At 41.0% G+C, this 25,706-nt stretch overlaps 1 protein-coding gene across 1 annotated transcript in view; it reads right to left on the bottom strand.

The window, feature by feature from the left end:
• Positions 1–25,706, bottom strand: part of LOC149453933 (venom factor-like) — a 374,515-nt gene that overhangs the window by 31,683 nt on the left and 317,126 nt on the right. The window contains exons 31-33 of the mRNA XM_089687988.1: positions 14,338–14,397; positions 10,553–10,643; positions 5,597–5,648 (exon numbers count right to left, since the gene is read on the bottom strand). Of these exons, the coding sequence (XP_089544114.1) occupies positions 5,597–5,648; positions 10,553–10,643; positions 14,338–14,397 (203 nt within the window). The remainder of the gene's footprint in view (positions 1–5,596; positions 5,649–10,552; positions 10,644–14,337; positions 14,398–25,706) is intronic.

The raw sequence follows: 25,706 nt of genomic DNA on the forward strand, positions 1-25,706 counted from the left end.
TTACCTCTACTACATCATCAGTGCTAATGGGACTGGCGTAGATTGAGGTTATGTTTTAGGGGTTAAAGATTAAAGTGTGTATTTATAAATGTTTACACACAAGATTGGTGTCAGCCCTGCCTGCTACACATCAGAACTCAGGGTATCGCCGCCCTCTCTGTCCTTCTACACATGTGCAACACCCTTCTAGTGTAGAATAGTTATGTTAGTTGGCTCCACTCTAATCAGAGGAGCAGGAGTTGACTATTCGTGGCTGCTCAGTGTCTCATGGGCTGCTTCTCTGTTACTCCCTCGTCTTCTAGAGGATTCCAGAATCATAGTGGGAGGAAAGACAGGGCATGCAGCCTGATTCTTTATGGGACTCCAGCCAATCCCTGGAGAGGTGTTCTTAGTAGGTGGTGAGAGAGCCTATAAATAGTCTGAGGCCTAAGTAACAGTGTGCAGGGTTCCTGTGTCCAATCCTGCTAGAAGAGACACCTGTGCAGGAGGTTCTGCTTCCCATCGGGAAGATTTCTAAAAGAAGCCATCAGACAGACACTAAAGCCACAGCTAGGCTTAGCCAGGAGGCCTATTTGCAACCTTGTGTCCAGGGGTCAAGTTGGGTCTGGAGAAGCTCATTGGAGAGAACCAGGAGGAAGTTGGTGGGAAAGAGTCCTGCTGTCCTATGGTGGTGTGAGTCTGTATCTCCCTCACTAAGAAAAACCCGGTCGATATATTGTCAGGAGACAACTGATGATCCTGTGTCTACCTGAGTTAATTACTCCATTGTTGAAGAGTTAGTGACTGTGTGTAGCCATTAAACTCTGAACGGGGTACTAGGCCCCATGAGCATAGCGATTCTGTGGGACATTCCGTTTAGTGCAGTGCAGCCAGAAAGTTGAGGAGTCCTCAAGTTACTCAGTTTTACAGTTTATTGATGTATCCAATGCTCCCTCACCCTATCCAAGTTCAACAGTCCTAATAAAAAGCCAAAGAAAAAAAACCCTAGACCAGGGGGCTCAAAACTTTTTAAGCAAAGGGCCAGTTTACTGTCCTTCAGGCTTCAGTGGAGGTCAGATTGTGGCCAGTGGAATCAGAAAATGCCCCAACATCAGTGTGCATAAACAATGCACCATCATTGGTTTTATTGGGAGGAATAGTGCCCCATTGTTTTTATCAATGGGAAGAATGTTTCCCCATTGCTTTTATCAATGGGAAGAATTGTGCCTCATTGATGGTGTTCCATCATTGGTGTCAGTTGATGGAATAGTGTCCCAAGGGCCAAATAAAAGCAAGCAAAGGACCACATGCAGCCCCCGGGCCACAGTTGGGAGACAACTTCCCTAAACTGCTCTTTGGAGCCAGTGGAAGTGTGGAGAAAATGCTGTGTCCCTGTCTGTGTTTGCAGTAAAGGTGGAAATATGATTTACCAGCGGCTCTTACGGGGGGTGCACTACACGCGCATACAGTGATTTTGTTCCTCAAAAACTAGGCTGCTGCATTGACTCCATTAACAGTGCATGTCCATACAGAGCGTGAAGGGAAAGGGCTCTCGAAATACGTTCTTTTGGGGCTGTGAGTATGTCAGTAGGAACTGAGCTCACAGGAGTTGCCCATGTAGGTTTACAAGCCTGGCGATGAAGTCACAGGGAGTAACAAAAGCTGTTTCTCACTACACAAACAAGGTTAAAGAAAACAAAATGAATTGTGGAACATAATCTAGATGAGGAGAGCAAGGATTGGAAGTGTATTTGGGCCATGCCCATACAAATCCTTTACGAATAAGGCTTAGGCAGGGGCAAACTGACAACTCATGGGGCCCCCGGGCAATAGGGGATCATGGGGCCCCTGTGTCCTTGCCCAAAGTCAAAAAAGCCTATGAAAAAAGGTACCAGGAGCATCTCATGGGGCCCCCTACTGACCCCAGCTCTCGGGCAATGCCCGAGTTTCAAAATGGTCAGTCCGCCCCTGGGCTTAGGGGTTAGGGTGAGGCTACAAGTATTCTCTGCTCAGTAATAAAATGTATGCAGGAGGCACAGTGCTTTATCTCCCATGTGTGGCTATAGTGGACCAGACCACCCCACCTTTTAATGGCGATCTGGTGGTATAGGAACACCTTTTTATTATGCAGGAGAGGTTACTGGAACACATCCTATGCAGGCTGTTTACTGTCTCTCCTATACAGAAAGAATGTATTACTACTAAGGAGTTCCTCTGAGCTACTGATCAGAGTCAGACGTTTGTGACTGTTGATACTGTACGGGATTATAATAAGCTCATTTTTTGATAAATTGAATAAGATTTTTGACTTTAGGACAGCTGCAGTAGCTACTGGTTAGTATAAGCAGGGCTCATTAATGTTACTTCAGGGTTGGGATTACTCTTTAAAGTGGTTGTAAACCTCTGGCATGAAAAATGAACAAAGCATATCTATATATAGTGTGCACTCACCTAAATTCAAAGCATTTAGTGTGATTTCTGTATGCTGCCTGCTCTGCTACCTGCATTAATCATTTCTGATAGCTAATACAGACCACAAAAGATGGAGGTGGACAGGAAAGGGGAGTGAGAGCATATGTCCTGTGATTGACAGCCTCAGCTGTGCATGTTTCCTATGCATTTGTGTGGAAGGGGGTGTTGTCAATTACCTCCACTCAGGTCTCAGATTACACTCAGCTCCCTACTCTGTGTTCTACAGTGTATGTCATCAGAACATCTTCTCCTAGCTGCTAGAGATCAGAAATGCTGAGTAAATTCTGTGTTCGATGAGGCTGTACAGAAGAGATAGCTACAACCTACAGTGTGTAGGAGGATTTCTTTCATCTATATGTAGTCATTTCATTAGGTATATGTAAGGGTTTACAACCACTTTAATGCTTAGGTTTAGGAATAGGAGTTAGAGTTTTATTTAAAGCTGAACCCCAGGTTTGATCTTTATTGTATACTTACAATGATCCAGCTTGAACTAATGTAAGGTATGTATATCTCATACTTAAGGGTCCAAGCAGACAATCACTGTAGTAGTTGGCACAATTACAGTGATAGCTGCAATCTACAGGGTCCTGTGCCAAACAGCTTCCCGATTACTCATTAATCACAGGGAGTCACTCTCTTGGCACTTCCACCATTCACAGAACATTTTGTAGTTTTGTATTTCAGTGGTTTTTATTAATTTATAATAATTAACACAGGAGCAACAAATAGCAAGGGCTATCAATTGCACATAAAAAAATTAGAAAATTAGAAAATCAGTACTCTAACACCAACAGGGCAAAAGGTACGCCCAGAACATTTTGTACTTTAATCAATAAACACAAGGCATTCTCTGATTGGCCAAGGTAGATTAGAAGGGGGCAGGCATCCTGATCTTCACCTTCTTCAATCAGAAAATACCTTGTCTTCATTAAAGTAAAATAGGGTGGTTTATTTACTAAAACTGGAGAGTGCAAAATCTGGTGCAGCTGTGCATGGAAGCCAATCAGCTTCTAGCTTCAGCTTGTTCAATTAAGCTTTGGCAATAACACCTGGAAGCTGATTGGTTTCTAGGCAGAGCTGCACCAGATGTTGCACTCTCCAGTTTTAGTAAATCAACCCCAAGGTGTTCTGTACATGGTGGCAGTGCCAAGTGAGTGGCCTCCTGTGGTAATTATACAGTGGGGAAGCTACTTGGCACAGGAAGATTGCGGCTGTCACTGTAGTAGCACTTACTAAAGTAATTGTCAGTTATTGCATTGCCCCTCAGGTATGAGATATGCATAATAAATCGGTACAAGCTGGACAGTTAACTGCTAGTTTTATTGTTTGAGTTAAGGCTTTGGGGCTAAAGGCTAATACTTTATAATTGTAGCACCCTCTAATGTGCTACTAGAATAGTATAGTGTGTTGCACGTAAAATCATTGTGTTTGACTCAAGGTAACTGTGTGAGTCTGTGATTGAGGTTGGATTATTGCAGGTCAGCCGGATGATTAACAGGCTGTGGCTCTATCGCTTCCTCCTGACTCTGGAGGACCATAGAACATTTCAGAAGTCGGTAAGCAAGAAGGGGTGGAGACTTAATCTGTATGTTTATGGGAGTCTGGCCAATTCCCGGTTTGGAGGCTCTGGTAGAGTGGTGGACTGGCCCATAAATAGGGGAGAGTGCAGCGGGGACTGGAGGGGAGGGTGTATGGTAGGGGTCTCCAAGCTGCGGCCCGTGGGCTGGATGTGGCCCTTTGCTTACTTTTATCTGACTCTTGGGGCACTGCACTGATATGAGGCACTATTCCTTCCACTGACACTAAAGACAGGGCACTATTCCCCCCACTGACATCAATGATGGGGCACTATTCCTCCCACTGACACCAGCAATGGGGCACCATTCCTCCCACTGATACCAATGATGGGGCACCATTCCTCTCAGTGACATCAATGATGGCACACTATTCCTCCCACTGACACCAATTATGTACTTTTTTACCCCCATTTAGGAAACCAAGCCCATGGCATTTGCTTTGCTTGCTTTTATCCAGCTCTTAGGGCACTCCACTGATGCAAGGCACTATCCATTCCACTGATACCAAAGACAGGGCTCTATTCCTCCCACTGACATTAATTATGGGATATCATTCTTCCCACTGACACCAACAATGATGGGGCACTATTTCTCCCACTGACATTAATTATGGGATATCATTCTTCCCACTGACACCAACAATGGGACACTATTCTTCCCACTGGCACCAATGATTGGGCACTATTACTCCCACTAAAACCAATAATGGGACACTATTCCTCCCACTGACACCAATTATGTAAAAAAAAAAAAAAATTTACCTCCATTTAGTAAACCAAGCCCATGGCACTTTCTACTCCCACTGGCTATAATCCAGCCCCCCAAAAATTGAAGGGCAATAAACTGGCCCTTTGTTTCAAAAGTATGGAGACCCCTGGGGTAGAGTATTAGTTCACCTTCATATTTCTTGAAAAGGTGAACTAACATTTTAAGGCATCCCATTAAAATGAATAGGCTGCCAATGCACCCTAATGTGCCAAAATTTGTCCATGACCTATTTCTCATTTGTGTTGCAGTGCAGTGTTTTGGGATGTTTTGAATGGTACTGGAAGCCAGCGACCCATGTATTGTGCATTACCACGATAAAAAGATGTAAATGGACCCTAAATGTAAAAATTGCAATACCCATTTAAAATATGAACGCTCTGACAATGCATTCCACTTAAATTTTTAAAGAGTATGCTAAGCAGGCCATAGACGGTGCAAGTTTCTTTCCTGCAACCACAGAAAGCGTTGAAAGGGGAATCCCTCTTACTTAGCCAATGTGTTCTCCTGGCGGGGGGAACCAGTGATCATTTCTAGCATCTATAACAGCCTCTAGCAATAATCACATGTAAAATCTGGCAGGCTGGTTGTACCAAAGGTGATCAATTACTTGGGTACATTCAGTCTGCCCATACATGATTTGAATCTCAGCCGGTTCCTGCTGAACTGAACAGATGTGAACCGTCTATGGCTGGATTTACTGTCCACTGCCTGGTTGTGTGCTATGCGAGAGACCATCTTTGATCAAAACACTGACAAGGGACAAGTCTAGCAATTGTCTGTTAAAAGAGATGGCTTACCTGAAGCAGATTTCAACAGAAATTGACGCCAAGGCGTTATCTGGTCTATTAACTGCAATAGAACAAAGGTACATTGTGCAAATTAAATCAACATATTGTATAAAAGTAGGGGGAAAAGATAGTTAAATAATCTCATGAATTTGATAAAAACGTACAAACAAAAACCAGAAAAGTGAAATCCAAAAATATATTTATGTTGAGAAGTCCTTACTGAATTCTGAAAAGGCTATGTTATAGATAAGCAAAAATGGTAGGTGTATTTAATAGATGCTTTACTGCCAGGGGCGGACTGACCATTTGGAAACTCGGGCACTGCCCAAGGGCCTGGGGTCAGTAGGGGGCCCCATGAGATGCCCCTTGTACCTTTTTCATAGGCTTTTTTGAGTTTGGGCAAGGACACAGGGGCCCCATGATCCCCTATTTCCCGGAGGCCCCATGAGTTGTCAGTCCGCCCCTGTTTACTGCATAGGTATTTTTTATTACTTTGGCTACAAAATAGCTAACCTAAGTACAAGGTGTAACAGTGCTCAAATTTACCTGAAAAAGAAAATGAACTATGGAAACCATGCCCCAAAAAAGTGTATGCCTGTCTAAATCTTCATGCCCCAAAAATGGCAGGCAGAGGACAAAGGACTAGTCACTGTTATTGCCCCTGATCTCCCTGCAGAGGATCTTTCCCCCATCACCAACCTATCATGCCTTGTTCTGCATTGTGTGTCTGTGTGGAGGTGGCATCTTGATACAAACAGGGATTTGCTTCCTCAGATCAGAGTCTCCAGCAAAGAGAACAGTGAACAGCACAGCAGTGAAATCACTAAATCTCACTCTGAGTCTTCAGTGAGCCAGAAGTGCCTTGAGATCTCACAGTACAGATATACAGCTTTCACCCATTCACACTGTGGTCTAATAAAGTTTATATGTACTTTTGTGAGCTGCCTAGGTGTATTGGGTGTCATTCAAATTAATGGGATCACATTTAGTTTCACGCATTACCATGTGCATTTTACCATGTGCAGCAACAATACAGCAGTCTGAATATTCCTACAGGGAATGCAGGGTGATTTAGTACATATTTTCTGCTGCTAAATGAATATGAGATATTTTCATATCCAGCCAGAAGGTAGAACTCTTGGCTCCTTTTCACACTTTCCATTTCTTAACACCCTGCCTTCCAGAGCTCAGTAGATTAAGATGAAATTTATGAACATACAGTACAAGGAAGGGCATACCTTACAGTCATTGGTGTGATGAGGTGTCATTCATTTTGATTGCTATCCTAAAATACTTTGTCAATAGACATGCAGGGCAACTCACTACTGTGCATGGCCTGCCAGAAATTCACTGTTCCTGGGGCATTTTGAATAGGCTATCCTAATAGCTTGTGTGCTAACACCACAATGGTGTAAATGGACCCTACTAAATAAATCAAACAATATCATCTACCCCATATGTGTCAAGCATAAGGCAAGTGGTCCAAATGCGGCCCAACGGGCAAGTAGAGCATTAATCAGAGAAGCAGCCAAGAGGCCCATGGTAACTCTGGAGGAGCTGCAGAGATCCATAGCTCAGGTGGGAGAATCTGTCCACAGGACAACTATTAGTTATGCACTCCACAAATCTGGCCTTTATGGAAAAGTGTCAAGAAGAAAGCCATTGTTGAGAGAAAGCCATAAGAAGTTCTGTTTGCAGTTTGTGAGAAGCCATGTGGGGGACACAGCAAACATGTGGAAGAAGGTGCTCTGGTCAAATGAGACCAAAATTTAACTTTTTGACCTAAAAGCAAAAAAGCTATGTGTGGCTGAAAACTAACACTGCACATCACTCTGAACACATCATCCCCACCATGCAACATGGTGGTGGCAGCATCATGTTGTGAGAATGCTTTTCTTAAGCAGGGACAGGGAAGCTGGTCAGAGTTGATGGGGAGATGGATGGAGCCAAATACAGGGCAATCTTAGAAGAAAACCTGTTAGAGTCTGCAGAAGACTTGAGACCGGGGCAGAGGTTCACCTTCCAGCAGAACAACGACCCTAAACATATAGCCAGAGTTAAAATGGAATGATTTAGATCAGGGGGTCTCAAAACGTTCTAAATAAAGGACCACTTTACTGTCCTTCAGACTTAAGAAGGGCTGGACTATTGGGAGTAGAAAAGGTCATGACTTACTTTATGTGGAATAAACAATGTCCCATCTTTGATGTCAGTGGGAGGAATAGAGTCCCATCAATATGCCTATTGTTGGTGTCTGAAAGGAATTGTGCCCCATCGTTGGTGTCCTTGGGAGGAATTGTGACCAGTCATTGGGAATTATTCTGCCCCTTCAATGGTGTCAGAGGGGGAATTATGCCCCATTGTTGCTAGCAGTGGAGAAAAATAGTGCCCCAAGGGCAAGATAAAAGTAAGCAAAGGGCCACATCCAGACCTAAATCCAATTGAGAATCTGTGGCAAGACTTGAAAATTGCTGTTCACATGATGCTTTCCATGCAATATGACAAAGCTTGAGCTATTTTGCAAAGAAGAATGGGCAAAAATGTCCCTCTCTAGATGTGCAAAGCTGGTAGAGACATATCCAAATAGACTTGCAGCTGGAATTGCAGTGAAAGGTGGTTCTACAAAGTATTGACTCCAGGGGGCTGAATACAAATGCCGCCACACTTTTCAGATGTTTATTTGTAAAAAAGTTTGAAAACCATTTATCATTTTCCTTCCACTTAATTATCTGCCACTTTGTGTTGGTCTTTCACATAAAATCCCAATAAAATACATTTACATTTTTGGTTGTAACATGACAAAATGTGGAAAATTTCAAGGGGTATGAACACTTTTTCAAGGCACTGTATATTATTTGGTCAAAGGTTTGTGGACACCTAACCATCATACTTATATGAGCTTGTAGGACATCACATTCTAAAACCATAGTTAGGAGTTATCCTTCCCCTTTTGTGGTTATAACAGCCTCCACTCTTCTTCGAAGGCTTGCTTCAAGAACTTGAAGAGTGTCTGTGGCAATTTGTGACCATTCATCCAAAGGAGCCATTGTGAAGTCTTCTACTTATGATGGATGAGATATCGACTTGCAACCGGCATTCCATTTCACCTCAAAGATGTTCAGCAGTCTTGAAGTTCCTATGCGGCTCTATGCTGCTTAGGTTCCTCAACACCAAACGTATCAAACATGACATTATAGAGAAGGCTTTATGCGCAGGGATCATTTTGGAGCAGAAAGGGGCCTTCCCGAAACTGTTGCTACAAGGGTGGAAGTGCACAGACCATGACAGGTACCTGTTAACACAAGTTATCCAGTCAACTATTACCTTTTCTTTATAGACTTGTCATTATAGCATTCATTTTTGTGGGATACATATCCTACTGAGGTCTGAGAACATCCCAGAGCAGTGCCATATAAACATTAGGGAACAGTGCATGGACTCTATGTCCTTGGTCACAGATGCAATATTTCCATTTCAGATAATGATGTTTTGCAATGTATTTCTCATGAAGGGAGTGTATAGTGTTTTTGTTTATCATAAAATGCATGAATATAGCCATCATTCCTCACACTTCTGCAAGTGAGCTACTACTGGATATCCATGGCCTGCCTTGTGATTGCTTCCATCTTGACAACCCCAAAAACACCATAACAGCAAGGATCAGGTCAGGATATTGGTGCATGCCAAGAAATGTCATCCACCAGCAGATATTCATGCTATCCATCTTGGACCAGGCATTGTTTTTTTACACATTTTCTTTGTTTTCTCAGGAACAACATTTTTTTTCTTTTAGGAAGGTAAATATGTAATTTATCCTATGATTTTTTTTTATATACCTACCACTTTCAGCCAGCTGGTGGAGCTCTGAATTACTTTTCCCTCATACTGAATTTATTGCTTTGTTGTGAATAGTCTATGTGGGAGCTCATATTACACACAAAGTTGAATGAGTAAGAAAAAGAACGTACTCCCACCTGTTCCTCCCATACAGCCCTTTAGAACTGTCAGGTAGACGGAGACAGCTGGAAAATGAGTAGCTAATGCTGGGCATTCTCTATACAAAGCCCAGAATTCTATGCAAAATGCATGTTATGGATTCTATTACTGGTTTATGTAAAAATTAAAGATTTTAAACAAATTTAAAAAATAGCTTTTAAACTTGTAAATATATCAAATAAAAATAGGTAAATCTGACCAAAATACAGTATATCATAATATCATAATTTCCCCTTAAATCTAGAAAGTCCTAAATTGTGCATTTGATAGATGATTAGTGTAGATACATACCTATACCTAGGAGATTTTCATAATCCTTCAACACCCTTAGGGGTGTCAAACTCAATTTCATCACAGGCTGCATCACTAATATGCTTGATGTCAAAGGGCGAGCACCCCAACCCCCTTACATCAGATGTCAACAGCTACCCTGCCCACACCTTCAGAAGTTAAGAGTTCCACGCTCTCTCTTACAGTACAGTGCACCCCCCATACCTTGTGCTGCTGCAGGGAAGGAGCTGAGGGTGGAGCTGGGAAGCAGAAAGTGCAGGGTCTGGAGGAGGACCAGAGGAGGGCTGGAGTCAGCTGCAGGAGTCTGCTGAATGCTGACAGCAGGAGAGGAGGAGACGAGGGGGTGCTGCAGGTGCACAGGGAGGCACAGGATCTGGCAGAGGAGTTCTGTCCTCCTCTCTGCTGCCAACTGCTGAGACAAAATGGGGGAAGAGATGGGGGAGGGGGTGCCCTAGCTGCAGGAGAGGTCCACATGAAAATTGTCTTGCAGGCCAGAATTGTGCCTTACACGTGTGCCTTACAGATTGGGAATGGCTACTTACAGCTCCTTAGATCTTTAAACTCCCTAACTGCTATGGGAGAGCCAAAGTCTGTTTCAAATCCTAACCTGTATCTAAAATCAAATAAAGAGTGTACAGTATATATACAGAGTGTAAACACACCAAAATGTATACTCACCATGTGGCGCGTCTCTTGCTGTGATGGTAAAATCAAAATGATTGCATGCAGTTTCTTTCTCTGTCACTATTTCATAGTACACTGCTGTCACCTGGACATAGTGATGATATCATTTAGAAAACACATTTGTTTAAGCTTAGTGGAATTATTATTCCACACAAAACTATATAGCAGTATACCAAAAAACTAAAAAGAAATCATTATACTAAAGGGCACACATATTATTTGTTCTCGTGTTTTTTTATTTTTATTATATTTTTATTTAAAGTGTTTGTAAACCTCAGACATGAAATGAACAAAGCATATCCCTTTATAGCGTGTATTTGTCCCAATTCGGAGCACTAAGTGTCATTTCTGTCTGCTGCCTTGATCCCCTGCTATCTGCATGAGTCACTTCTGACAAGCTTTCCTGACACCAAGAGATGACAGGGGAGGAAGCTCCAGCACACAGCCTGTGATTGAAAGCCTCAGCTCTGTTCCTGTGTGCTGTGTTAAGGGGAGTGTGTCTCTTCGCTCCAATCAGCTCTCAGAGCTGTCTTCACTGAGTTTTGTGTATCTTCAGTTCTCTGAACCTTGTTTTCTGACATCTTAGAAAAGCTTTATAAATTCTAGACTTTGCACAAATTAGAGAATACTGCAGATAAACAGGTACAACTTATGTAGGAGGATTTGTTTTATCTCTGTGCATCACCTGAGGCTCTTCACTGGGTATATGGGAGAGTTTACCATTACAATCACCTTAATTTTTCAATACTGTGTCAAGGTGTTCTTGTGGGTCTACACCAGCCTTTCAACTTTTTTTTATTCCAAAGGAACCCTTTAAATATTTTTCAGATCTCAGGGAACACCTGCTAAAGCAAATTAATTAAAACAAATTAATTGGGGATTGATGGATAAATGCTCCTTATGTTTGTAGCCACTGGGAAGAATGTCAATTACATTGGTGGCCAATGGGAAGAATGCCCTCTTACAGTGAGGGCCAGAATGCTACCCCTACAGGCAGCTAAAATCTCCATTTTTTTAATCAAATCCTTTTTTTTAAATCTTCAACTTCCAGTAAACATAGTACAACGCGCCTGAGTAGAAAAGGTATTACATGAATTGTGACATAGCAAAAGCATTACATACTACATTTTGCATGTTGCACAAAATCAGGGATTACAAATAACAAAAGAAAATAAAAAAAAGTACAGAGAAAAAATAAAAACTTCATGGCAATTGTACACTGCTAATAAAAAATAAAAGGAACACTTTTTAATCCGAGTCTAGCATCAAGTCAATTAAATTCCTGGGATATTGATTTGGTCAGTTAAGTAGCAGAGGGGGTTGTTAATCAGTTTCATCTGCTTTGAAGTTAATGAAATTAACAATAGGTGCACTAGATGGGCAATAATGAGATGACCCCCAAAACAGGAATGGGTTTACAGATGGAGGCCACTGACATTTTTTCCCTACTCATCTTTTCTGACTGGTTTTCACTAGTTCTGCATTTGGCTAGGGTCAGTGTCACTACTGGTAGCATGAGGCCATAGCTGGACCCTACAGAGATTTCACAGACAGTCCAACGCCTCCAGGATGGCACATCAACACGTGCCATTGCCAGAAGGTTTGCTGTGTCTCCCAGCACAGTCTCAAGAGCATGGAGGAGATACCAGGAGACAGGCAGTTACTCTAGGAGAGCTGGACAAGGCCGTAGAAAGTCCTTAACCCATCAGCAGGACCGGTATCTGCTCCTTTGTGCAAGGAGGAACAGGATGAGCACTGCCAGAGCCCTACAATATGACCTCCAGCAGGCCACTGGTGTGAATGTCTCTGACCAAACAATCAGAAACAGACTTCATAAGGGTGGCCTGAGGTGGGCCCTGTGTTCACTGCGCAGCACCATAGAGCTCTATTGGCATTTGCCATTGAACACAAGAATTGGCAGGTCCGCCACTGGTGCTCTGTGCTTTTCAAAGTTAAGAGCAGGTTCACCCTGAGCACATGTGACAGACCTGAAAGAGTCTGGAGAAGCCGTAGAGAACGTTATGCTGCCTGTAACATCGTTCAGCATGACTGTTTTGGTGGTGGGTCAGTGATGGTCTGGGGAGACATATCCATGGAGGGATGCACAGACCTCTACAGGCTAGACAATGGCACCCTGACTACCATTAGGTATCGGGAAGAAATCCTTTGACCCATTGTCAGATCCTATACTGGTGCAGTGGGTCCTGGGTTCCTCCTGCTGCATGACAATGCCTGGCCTAATGTGCAAGAGTATACAGGCAGGTCCTGGAGGATGAAGGAATTGATACCACTGAATGGCCCCCACGCTCACCTGACCTAAATCCAATAGAACACCTCTGGGATGTCATGTTTAGGTCCATCTGACACTGCCAGGTTGCACCTCAGACTGTCCAGGATCTCAGTGATGCCCTGGTCCAGATCTAGGAGTCAATATTTCAGGACACCATCCGTTGTCTCATTAGGAGCATGCCCCGATGTTGTCAAGCATGCATACACGCACATGGGGGCCATACAAACTACAGAGTACCATTCTGAGTTGCTGCAATGAAATTTCACCAAAATGGACTAGCCTGCTGCATTATTTTTTCACTTTGATTTTCAGGGTCTCTTTGAATTCAGTCCTCTGTAGGCTGATAATTTTAATTTCCCTCAAACAATGGGGCATCCTTACATTCCTAACACATATTAGTATAGATATCCAGCATGAGGTTTTTGCCCATTGAGATCTGATGTGTTTTCAAAGTGTTCCTTTAATTTTTTTTGAGTAGTGTATAAAGTTTTTATATGATGTTGTATAAAGTGCTAAACATATACACACGTAGCCAAAGTATTGAAAAAGGAAAGATAGATAATTCACATACAGTATGCACATGTGATCCATACTCGTCAAAGACCCATAATTGTACCCAATCCCTAACTCTGTACTTTTGGCTAATTATATCCGGAGAAGCCTATTTAGAATTAACTGGAAGGAGGCTACGCCCAGGGTGTCCAGCCACATCTGCCAAATTTTTGAGAATTTTGTAGGAGCATTACAGTGCTGGTAAGGAATGTTTTCACGGATTACGATAGAGTTGACTTGGGATTATAGGGGGTATTGGGAAAGCCGGGCAATCTGTTTGCCAGCAACATGAAGAAGGCATAAGATAGCAGTAAATACTGGCGGAGAGTATAGTTTCTCATCTAAAGCTTCCAGAAGTCAGACCGTAGGATCGTGAGCTAAAAAGATCTTGGTGTCATGCAGCTAGTTCAGTCAAGTGGCATTGGCCCAGAATTATGTAAACACCATCAAATGGGAGGTCAATTAGCTCCACTCAAAGAACAATCCAAGTAACCTCTGGAGGAACCCTAGGGTTCCATGGAACCTTGGTTGATTAACTAATTTGTTGTTGGTGGTGGTGGTACTGGAAGGCTACACACTGTGGGGTCTATCGCCATAGATTTTTGGGGTTACCCTTCAAGCACTCAGAGGCATTTTCACACTTTTTCAGTAAGGATATAAATTGGCAAAAAAGTGGCCCAGCGGTATGACAACAGAAGGTCTCTGATAACTGTCCATGAGGGCTTAGTGTCCTGCAGGATATTACTGCATAAATATCCCATTTCATCTTAAAAACAACCCTTGACATTAAAAAAAACATAAAAATCTGCTATAAGGCTAAGTGACTAATATGAGATTTTGCCACAGCCAGTATATGTGGCCCATTAAGATATCTAAAACAGTAAGATATTGTACAACAAGACATGTGAAAAACTGTAGTAAAAATTCCTAAACTCACCGATAGAGAAGCTCTCCCCTTCCCCTTCGCCTTCACCACAAAATCACTATTTATGTTTGTCTGCAGGGAGAAAAGATATTACATTTCATCATGAGTATAATCTAGATGTAAAAGCTTTACCATCTTTCATGCACCATTTATGGAGACCCCTCTTCTCAAACCTGCTCCACCACGTGAGCCCTTCGTTCTTAGTGGTTCCAAAGTTAAAAGGTTTTTTTTATTGTTTGTTTGTTTTTTTTACCTTTATACATTTCCGGCATTAAGGAACAAATGTCCCACTAACTGTTCGATCACCCGCATCCCTAAACACGTACATGATTCCTCTCACCGCTCCAGCACTGTCCTGGCTGCAGAACCACTGCTATCACTACATGGTCTCACAGGAGACAATGACAGCAGAGGAGCCACAGGCATAGGCTGTCAGTCAAACGCCTGTGCAGAAGAAGCAGGAGCGTGGCTTACATCTGCTTTGTGTGTCTATGGAGTCACATAGCCTGGCTTTAGCGCACGCACACACATGGGTGCCCCTTAGAGCAGACAGTGCCAGTGGAAAACCCCCAAAGGGAGGTAAGGAGCCAGACCAAAAAGGGAATTGTGAAAAGAGATTCACAGGAAAGCAGCTACATTATGAACAGAATGTGATACTCAGAAAAAATTTCCAAAAATGATGCTTTATTACACTTAAATGATTGACACACAGGCAATCGCCTTGGTTAACCATCACCTCAGTATGAGACAATACACACAGACCTAAAACCGTTAAAATCACACCAAGACCGGTCTGAGTAAATGTGCTGCAAAGGCTATGACCACCATAGTCTAAAGCATTTGCAGCAATAGCACATTGGTTACACTCCCTATAGGAGGTGTATACAAAAAATTATACCATAGGTATGTAATATCACATGCTATATAGATATAAGAGCATATATTATTACCATATAGGTTACACTCCCTGAAGGAGATTTTCCAAAAATTATACCATGGGTATATTATCACATGCAAGCAAAAAGACAAATACAGTTACCATCTGGAGAGAAGCATAACCCTAAGCCTATATAAGGCAATGTGGGTAAAACATGGACTGAAAATGGGGAAATAACCCCAATAATATTATAATGGATACATGCAGTATAACCCTATGAAAGCACAGGTGGTTGAGGCCCATTTATCTGAAATAAACGTGAATAGTTGCAAGGATTCTTATAGGTGAAAGAGTCCCTGTAGTTGTCTTGATGGAGAAATAGATGCAAATAGCAGATAGCAAAGGCCTGCTTTATATGGTTTCTTCACCACAACATGTGGACTGCAAACCACTTTGATATTTGAAGCAAAATAAGGCCCAGTAGGTCTTCCGCCCATTGCAATATACGTAGTATGCCTTGTTTCTATATAAAGCACCATAATGTCCCCATCCTGTAATAAGACAAACGATATAGGAATAGTCACTTTGAGAGCTCTCACTCTATTGTATATATAATATAAATCGCAAGGTGCCTTTATCCATTAGTCCTGTAACAGTCCACTCACCACCTGTGCAGAGGGTAGTAGAAAAATGAAATAACCATCATAAGTACTGCCGTGTTGATCCAGGGAACTACCGCTTACATCAGCCGACATTTCATGGGTTCCGACCTCTCCATGGCGCCTGTACAGCTTTTGCATGACTCATGGCATGTGAAAATGGCTGCCTCCTTGTTGGTCGGCGTGCATATCGCCAATGCGCATGACCGGAAGTGACGTATCTGACGTATGACGTCAACGCGTTTCGCCGATGGGCGTATCTCACTCAGCTTCGTCAGGACCAATGAGACTCCTGCATTCCAGCTTCCTATTTATAGTGGGTTAGAACCCACCCACTTATGCAAATTATTAACTTGCAGCTATTCTCATTGGGAAGAAAGGGGCTAATTACTTAGCACAGTAGCTGGTCATTACTTAAATATAAAAGAACAGGCTGCTGGATATATCAAGGAGAGGAAAGGTTTAGCAACTCTATTAGTATTGAAGGAGATAGAAAATTACCGCAAACTCACCAGAAGATGGCGACATTAATAAGGAAATCCCTCAATATGTCTATTTCACTAAAGATATCTAAAGATCACAATAACAATTACCACAAAACCACCAGAAGATGGCGATGTTAATTAGAGAATCCCTAAGTAGGGTTATTTCACCAAAGATACCTGGAAATTACAATAACCATTTATTAACATACAGCTATTTTTCAATAGAAAGGAGGCTAATTAGCTCGATAGCTGATCTTTTAGCGTATTTAAATTTAAATTCAAATTTAAGGCAAAAGACAGTTGAACACCTACACAGAGAAAAAGGCTTATCATGTTACTTAAATATGTTATTTTAACATTAATGGAAATAGAAAATTACCACAAGTTCACCATAAAATGGCAATATAAAATAGAAAAAGAACCATGTGAAGCTATTTGTCTAGAAATACCTGGAGATCACACTCTACATTTAACCCCTTTGGGTACAGTGTATCAAGTTTATATATCCAATATTTTTCCTTTCTTAATAATTCTTTGTCAAAATCACCTCTCCTTTGGGGAAAATGCAATGCATAGAAACCTTTCACTTTTGTACCATCCAATTTACCTCCATGGTGCTTAGCATAGTGTTGAGCCAGATTACTCTCAGGATCATTGGATCTGATATCTCTAAAGTGTTCACCTATTCGTACTTTAAGTTGTCTTTTAGTCTTCCCAATATACATCTTTTTACAGGGACAAGTCAGTATATATAATACTCTTACTGTAGAACAATTTATAAAACTTTGAATTTTATAGTGAGTGCTATTTCTTGAATCACAAAAAGAATCTGTACGATCCACAAATTTACAGATCTGACATTTTCCACATTTATACATCCCTTTAGTACGTGATTTCAACCATGTTGTTTGCCTTAACGGTTGATAATCAGAATGGATAAGGAGGTCACCAAGATTTGGCGCTCTTCTTGCTACCATTTGGGGGCGCCCACCTACAATTTTACTCAGTTTAGGGCATTGGGTTAGAATCTTCCAATGCTTCTCTAATATTAGTTTCACGGCCTGCCATTGAGCTCCATATTGAGTTATCATTCTAACAGGTTGCTCACTTGCTTTAACCTTCTCATCCTTTTTTGGGGACAGTAAACTCTTCCGGTCAGTTTGATATGCTCTTCTCCGAGCTTTTCTAATTTGGGAATGAGAATAAACCCCGTTCTCTAAACCTTTTATAGAGGTCCTGCGCTTCCATCCTAAAGTCATTAATATTTGAACAGTTTCTCCGACATCTCAGGAACTGTCCTACCGGAATTCCTGAAATAAGTGAACGTGGATGATAACTTCTAGCCTCTAATAGGGTATTAGCTGCAGTTGGTTTTCTAAACGTTTTTGTAAGGAGTCTCTTGTCCTCAAGTCTAATTTCCAGGTCAAGAAAGGAAATACACCTCTCATTAAACACATATGTAAGTCCAATATTGAAGGAGTTTTGATTTAACTCCTCCATAAACATTTTTAATTCCTCTGATGTTCCTCTCCATAGAAGGAAGACATCATCAATATATCTCAACCAAATCTGAGCATGTGCAAGAAACCCTGCTGACCTGAAGACAACCTGCTCCTCCCATCTTTTACTAACTGTGTCTTTTTGAGTTCTTATGGACCTATTCCTATAGAGGTTTTTTGACTTTGGTAATATGGTTGACCATCACCTCAGTTGATGAGTTTTTTTATATATAAGGCAGCTGGAATACATTGAGAGGAAAGGTTTTTCTCATGGCATTTATACCAGGAGAGGAAGTTGAGTTAGAAATGCACAAAGCTTTTGTAGCGGAAGGTCCTGGTGTGACTACAGAAGATGAAGATATTAAAATGAAGTTTCGGGAACACAAAAAGTTGGTTATTAAGCGTCTCAACCGGAAATGGGATGTATGCTTCTTGGAAGCCTACATTAGACAGAATATTATTCCACGTGGTTTGAGGAATAAGGTTGTCCCTGCTGAACATCTGCATAGTGAAAGGTTTTTAGAGAAATGGAAGGTGCTGTGCATAGAACACGGAATTAAAGGTATGAAGCTTATTGTTGAGGAAGAAAAACTGCAACTTGAAGAACTGGATCTGGCTATCACTAAAAGTGTGGAAGGATTAGATCCTTTCAAAAATCAGGAGAATTTTGAAAAATATAATGAACAACTTAAAAAAGAAGTAGAAAAGGTTCAAAAAAATCTTAGAACCACTAAACAAACTAAATTTAGACGTGATCTCAAAGATTGGGAAACAGGAGAGATTTTTGACCTTACTATAAAAAGAGGTAGAAGTCGATCTAAACGAAGAGCTTTTCGTTCACACTCTAGATCAATGGGGGAAACCATGTCTAGTGAAAGTGATTCAGAAAATCTCGGTAAATCTGTATCTTTTTTAGACCAACAGGATGGAGAACTTCCCCGAATCAATCAGTCACAGATGGGAAGAGGAACCAAAAAGAAAAATAGAGGAATCCTTAAAAAACAAACATCAGGAGGACAAAGGCAGAACAAGAAGTCAGAAAAGGTAGCTGATGAAATCACCCATGATAAGAAGGTAATCAATTTGGCTAATTTTCCACTCAGAAAAGAACATATTACTTTATTAAATAAAGGTATGTCCTTTTCACCAGTGACTCCCATGGATGAATTTGAAGTATTTAAAGATGTCAATTTATTCTTAAGAAAAGTATTTCTAAGATTGATACATGGCAATCCCACTTTGTTGGAGGACATGGGTTCGGATTCTTCCATGGAGGATCGGAAAATGCTCGATATGTTAATATCTCTCATGGAGGAAGGTGAAGATTGTGATGAGAATGAACCAGAACTGGATAATCACAATGATGTGATCAGAAAAGTCGATCTAAATATTAGGTCGACTAAAATGCCAAAAATACGTTCCAACATGAGAATATCGGCAGTTCTAGATTTAGTTGCAGATGATCTTAAAAATCTTGAGTGGAGAATGCCAATTGGTGATAATCTTACAAAAAAAGAAAGAAAAGCCCTTAAAGAATTAAAAGAGACCAAGAATATAGTAATTAAGAGAAGTGATAAGGGGGGCAATGTAGTTATTTTAAACGAACAAAACTATGTCAAAGAGGTGAAGCGCCTATTGGGAGATTCATCTACATATAGGAAATTAACTACTAATCCTTTTCATGTAGTGGTGAAAAAATTAAACTCTATCTTAACATTGGGTAAAGAGGTGGGTCTTTTAACCAAGGAGTTTGAATATCTGAGAATTGAGGAATTTAATCATCCTACCTTTTATATTATCCCTAAAATACATAAAAACCAAGAAAATCCTCCAGGTAGACCTATTGTCTCTGCCATTAATGGTCCCTTAGACAAAACAGGGAAATACATTGTCTTGTTCCTCAAAGATATGGTCCCTAATTTGTCCTCCTACGTAAGAGATACTAAAGATGTTCTGGCTAAAATTGAGAATTTAATAATAAGTGAAAACTCCATTCTAGTTGGAATAGATGTAGAATCACTTTATACATCAATTCCACATGAATGTGGTTTGAGATCGACTTTCTACTTTCTCGATAAAACATACCCCACTTTAGGGGGACAGAACGAATTTATTAGTGAGTTACTGGATTTTGCATTACGACATAACTTTTTCCAATTTAACAATACCTTTTATCAACAGATTAGAGGTACAAGTATGGGGGCACCATGGGCCCTGGCCTATGCCTGTCTACATCTAGGTTTTTGGGAGGAGCAGGTTGTCTTCAGGTCAGCAGGGTTTCTTGCACATGCTCAGATTTGGTTGAGATATATTGATGATGTCTTCCTTATATGGAGAGGAACATCAGAGGAATTAAAAATGTTTATGGAGGAGTTAAATCAAAACTCCTTCAATATTGGACTTACATATGTGTTTAATGAGAGGTGTATTTCCTTTCTTGACCTGGAAATTAGACTTGAGGACAAGAGACTCCTTACAAAAACGTTTAGAAAACCAACTGCAGCTAATACCCTATTAGAGGCTAGAAGTTATCATCCACGTTCACTTATTTCAGGAATTCCGGTAGGACAGTTCCTGAGATGTCGGAGAAACTGTTCAAATATTAATGACTTTAGGATGGAAGCGCAGGACCTCTATAAAAGGTTTAGAGAACGGGGTTTATTCTCATTCCCAAATTAGAAAAGCTCGGAGAAGAGCATATCAAACTGACCGGAAGAGTTTACTGTCCCCAAAAAAGGATGAGAAGGTTAAAGCAAGTGAGCAACCTGTTAGAATGATAACTCAATATGGAGCTCAATGGCAGGCCGTGAAACTAATATTAGAGAAGCATTGGAAGATTCTAACCCAATGCCCTAAACTGAGTAAAATTGTAGGTGGGCGCCCCCAAATGGTAGCAAGAAGAGCGCCAAATCTTGGTGACCTCCTTATCCATTCTGATTATCAACCGTTAAGGCAAACAACATGGTTGAAATCACGTACTAAAGGGATGTATAAATGTGGAAAATGTCAGATCTGTAAATTTGTGGATCGTACAGATTCTTTTTGTGATTCAAGAAATAGCACTCACTATAAAATTCAAAGTTTTATAAATTGTTCTACAGTAAGAGTATTATATATACTGACTTGTCCCTGTAAAAAGATGTATATTGGGAAGACTAAAAGACAACTTAAAGTACGAATAGGTGAACACTTTAGAGATATCAGATCCAATGATCCTGAGAGTAATCTGGCTCAACACTATGCTAAGCACCATGGAGGTAAATTGGATGGTACAAAAGTGAAAGGTTTCTATGCATTGCATTTTCCCCAAAGGAGAGGTGATTTTGACAAAGAATTATTAAGAAAGGAAAAATATTGGATATATAAACTTGATACACTGTACCCAAAGGGGTTAAATGTAGAGTGTGATCTCCAGGTATTTCTAGACAAATAGCTTCACATGGTTCTTTTTCTATTTTATATTGCCATTTTATGGTGAACTTGTGGTAATTTTCTATTTCCATTAATGTTAAAATAACATATTTAAGTAACATGATAAGCCTTTTTCTCTGTGTAGGTGTTCAACTGTCTTTTGCCTTAAATTTGAATTTAAATTTAAATACGATAAAAGATCAGCTATCGAGCTAATTAGCCTCCTTTCTATTGAAAAATAGCTGTATGTTAATAAATGGTTATTGTAATTTCCAGGTATCTTTGGTGAAATAACCCTACTTAGGGATTCTCTAATTAACATCGCCATCTTCTGGTGGTTTTGTGGTAATTGTTATTGTGATCTTTAGATATCTTTAGTGAAATAGACATATTGAGGGATTTCCTTATTAATGTCGCCATCTTCTGGTGAGTTTGCGGTAATTTTCTATCTCCTTCAATACTAATAGAGTTGCTAAACCTTTCCTCTCCTTGATATATCCAGCAGCCTGTTCTTTTATATTTAAGTAATGACCAGCTACTGTGCTAAGTAATTAGCCCCTTTCTTCCCAATGAGAATAGCTGCAAGTTAATAATTTGCATAAGTGGGTGGGTTCTAACCCACTATAAATAGGAAGCTGGAATGCAGGAGTCTCATTGGTCCTGACGAAGCTGAGTGAGATACGCCCATCGGCGAAACGCGTTGACGTCATACGTCAGATACGTCACTTCCGGTCATGCGCATTGGCGATATGCACGCCGACCAACAAGGAGGCAGCCATTTTCACATGCCATGAGTCATGCAAAAGCTGTACAGGCGCCATGGAGAGGTCGGAACCCATGAAATGTCGGCTGATGTAAGCGGTAGTTCCCTGGATCAACACGGCAGTACTTATGATGGTTATTTCATTTTTCTACTACCCTCTGCACAGGTGGTGAGTGGACTGTTACAGGACTAATGGATAAAGGCACCTTGCGATTTATATTATATATACAATAGAGTGAGAGCTCTCAAAGTGACTATTCCTATATCGTTTGTCTTATTACAGGATGGGGACATTATGGTGCTTTATATAGAAACAAGGCATACTACGTATATTGCAATGGGCGGAAGACCTACTGGGCCTTATTTTGCTTCAAATATCAAAGTGGTTTGCAGTCCACATGTTGTGGTGAAGAAACCATATAAAGCAGGCCTTTGCTATCTGCTATTTGCATCTATTTCTCCATCAAGACAACTACAGGGACTCTTTCACCTATAAGAATCCTTGCAACTATTCACGTTTATTTCAGATAAATGGGCCTCAACCACCTGTGCTTTCATAGGGTTATACTGCATGTATCCATTATAATATTATTGGGGTTATTTCCCCATTTTCAGTCCATGTTTTACCCACATTGCCTTATATAGGCTTAGGGTTATGCTTCTCTCCAGATGGTAACTGTATTTGTCTTTTTGCTTGCATGTGATAATATACCCATGGTATAATTTTTGGAAAATCTCCTTCAGGGAGTGTAACCTATATGGTAATAATATATGCTCTTATATCTATATAGCATGTGATATTACATACCTATGGTATAATTTTTTGTATACACCTCCTATAGGGAGTGTAACCAATGTGCTATTGCTGCAAATGCTTTAGACTATGGTGGTCATAGCCTTTGCAGCACATTTACTCAGACCGGTCTTGGTGTGATTTTAACGGTTTTAGGTCTGTGTGTATTGTCTCATACTGAGGTGATGGTTAACCAAGGCGATTGCCTGTGTGTCAATCATTTAAGTGTAATAAAGCATCATTTTTGGAAATTTTTTCTGAGTATCGCATTCTGTTCATAATGTAGCTGCTTTCCTGTGAATCTCTTTTCACAATTCCCTTTTTGGTCTGCATGTTTTTTGGCTACTGGATGGAAGCCACATATTGGGTGATACAGTAATTTATATTTAAACCTCTAAAAATTTATCTTTTACTAACGGAGGTAAGGAGCCACTCTGTGCAATCGTTGTAGCTGCTATACTTATCTGCTCTGTGCAACAGCTAACGGCTCCTATCTAACCATTAGGATCTAGCTCCCCCTAGCTGAACTAGGAGGGTGCTACATTTATTTACATGGAAAAAAAATTATCTATAGTATCACTTTAAATCATCCTTAAGTAGTGGCATCCTTACTTTAATAATGGGTCGGCTCAAAGCAGCTTGGCTATAGTCAGCCTAAGTTTTGTTCATGTTTCTGAGATTTGCAAAACTTACTGAGTTTAAACCATATTAATTGCTTCTGCGAAGTATCATTGTGTAGGCTCCAGCAGTCTGAGTGAGAAGCGTTAATAAACTGAGTTGTGAATTTTTATTCTCTCAGCCAATCACTGATTAGTTAGTCCAGTGGTGATAGTTAATACATGTTGGAACATGCTTTTAGAATGTTCTTTCCTTTGAGCTCTGTTTATTATCTCCAAACTGTGGCTCGTGGGCAGGATGCAGCCATTTCCTTGTTTTTATCAGACACTTGGGGCACTATTTCATCCACTGACTCCAACAATGGAGCATAATAACTGCCACTGACTCCAACAAGGGGACAATATTCTTTCCACTGACACCAGCAATGGACCACTATTCCTCCCACTGACATCACTGATGGCACACTATTCTTTCTACTGACACCAGTGATGGGGCATTATTCCTTCCACTGATACTAACAATGGGGAGCAATACCTCCCAATGACACCAACAATGGGGTAGTGTTCCTCCCATTGACACCTAAAATGGGGTTCAATTCCTCTGAATAACACCAATGATGGAGTGTAATTCCTCCCAATGACATGAACTATGGGGCACGATCCCTCCCATTAACACCAATGATGGGACACAATTCCTCCCACTGACACCAACAATTTGGGCACAATTCCTCCCCTTGTTTGATGGGGAAACAGCTTTCCTTGTTTGAACACTGATTGAAGTAAATTAAAAACATTCTGACTGACATTCTGCAGTTTAGCCACCAGATGTCACTGTTTTTTCTAACACAGCCTCAGACTGCATAGAGATTTCTATATTCATGAAGGGGTGGGGTTTTACACTTGGAGAGTGAACAGGAAAAAGGAGAGGAGAGTGGCCATGCTTGAGAGAGAGAAGGGGGGCTGTGTGATCTGAGAATCCGATGCAATCAGATGTGAGGACAGCCCTCTGTAATCAGAAATTCAGTTGAGTGAAGCTGATGGTGTTCAAGATGCTAACCCTGTTCAAAGAAAGAAAGATTGCTGCCAGGAAGCTGAGGAACTAAGCAATATATATTCTGTGATACTGCATGCTTAGTGGAGAGACATTTGTTCTGTTCAGAGTCACCAGCAGATGCAAAGCAGACTCGGGTCGGTAAGATTGTGCACACACCTCATTTCAGTATTGGCACCTGTAGGACTGAGACAGACCTATAGTTAGTTAGGGTCGCTGTTTGTGTCAGGCCACAAGTGTTATTACTGATCATTGGAAGGACTCCACAACTTAAGTGACATTTCACATTGGAGAGCTGATAAAATCCTACAAACTCAAGCCAGACTGGCGTTTTGCTCAGAAGGAATACTCAGGCACGTGCTACAGGACCAGTTATGGGAGGGGGAATACTGTAGATTTGTGTAAGATTGTAAGCTGTTGTGCTGCACTGCAGGCTAGCCCATACCATACACCCATACACTGATTCTTGCTCTTTTAGGGTAATAACAGGTAAGGTGTGGCAGCTTAGTTGTGCCCCCCAGTAGGTAAATTACTACACCTTTTACCTTCATCCATCAGAAGGCGCCGTGCTGTGCAGCACAAGGGTCTCAGCCTTTGGGCTGGGTGTATGTAAATTTATTGTATATTCCAGCATTTGTGGTTTTGTTTATTTGCCACCTCTAAGTAAAATTCTGTTGTGACAAAAGCTGGTGTTGGGGTTGCTTTCCTCATTTGTGACTTCACTGTATCCTGAGGAGCCCACCCCGGTACACGGCTTACACCCTAATACCATAGATGGGGCATTGTTTACTTCCACTTATGGAAGGACATTTTCTACTCCCACTTGTCGCAATCTAGACCCCTAAAGTCTAAAGGACAGTAAACTGATCCTTTATGTGAACCACTGCTCTAAGTGAACATTATCTACACAGCTACTTCCCCACTCTGACCCCACTACTCATTTTTTCCCCTTACTACTTTTCCCCTATAGCTTTGCTTAAATATTGATATAGAGCAAAGAAATCATTTTATATATATACTGTATATTGTACAGGATGCCAGGGAGGGGTCCAGTACAGCAGAGATATTTCCCCACAATTTGGTTTGTGGTTCCTTTAAGGGAGAGTTCAAGAGACATTGTTAGTACTCAGTAATTCCCACCCATACTGGGTGAGGTGTTCCAAGGTAGTCCAATCAGAAAGGAGAGGACTGATTTTAGTACTCTTAGAATTGGTACGTCCTTATTT

Source organism: Staurois parvus, unplaced genomic scaffold (assembly GCF_062004578.1).
Source record: "Staurois parvus isolate SC_StPar_1 unplaced genomic scaffold, SC_StPar_1.0 ptg000444l, whole genome shotgun sequence".
NCBI classification, from domain to species: Eukaryota; Metazoa; Chordata; class Amphibia; order Anura; family Ranidae; genus Staurois; species Staurois parvus.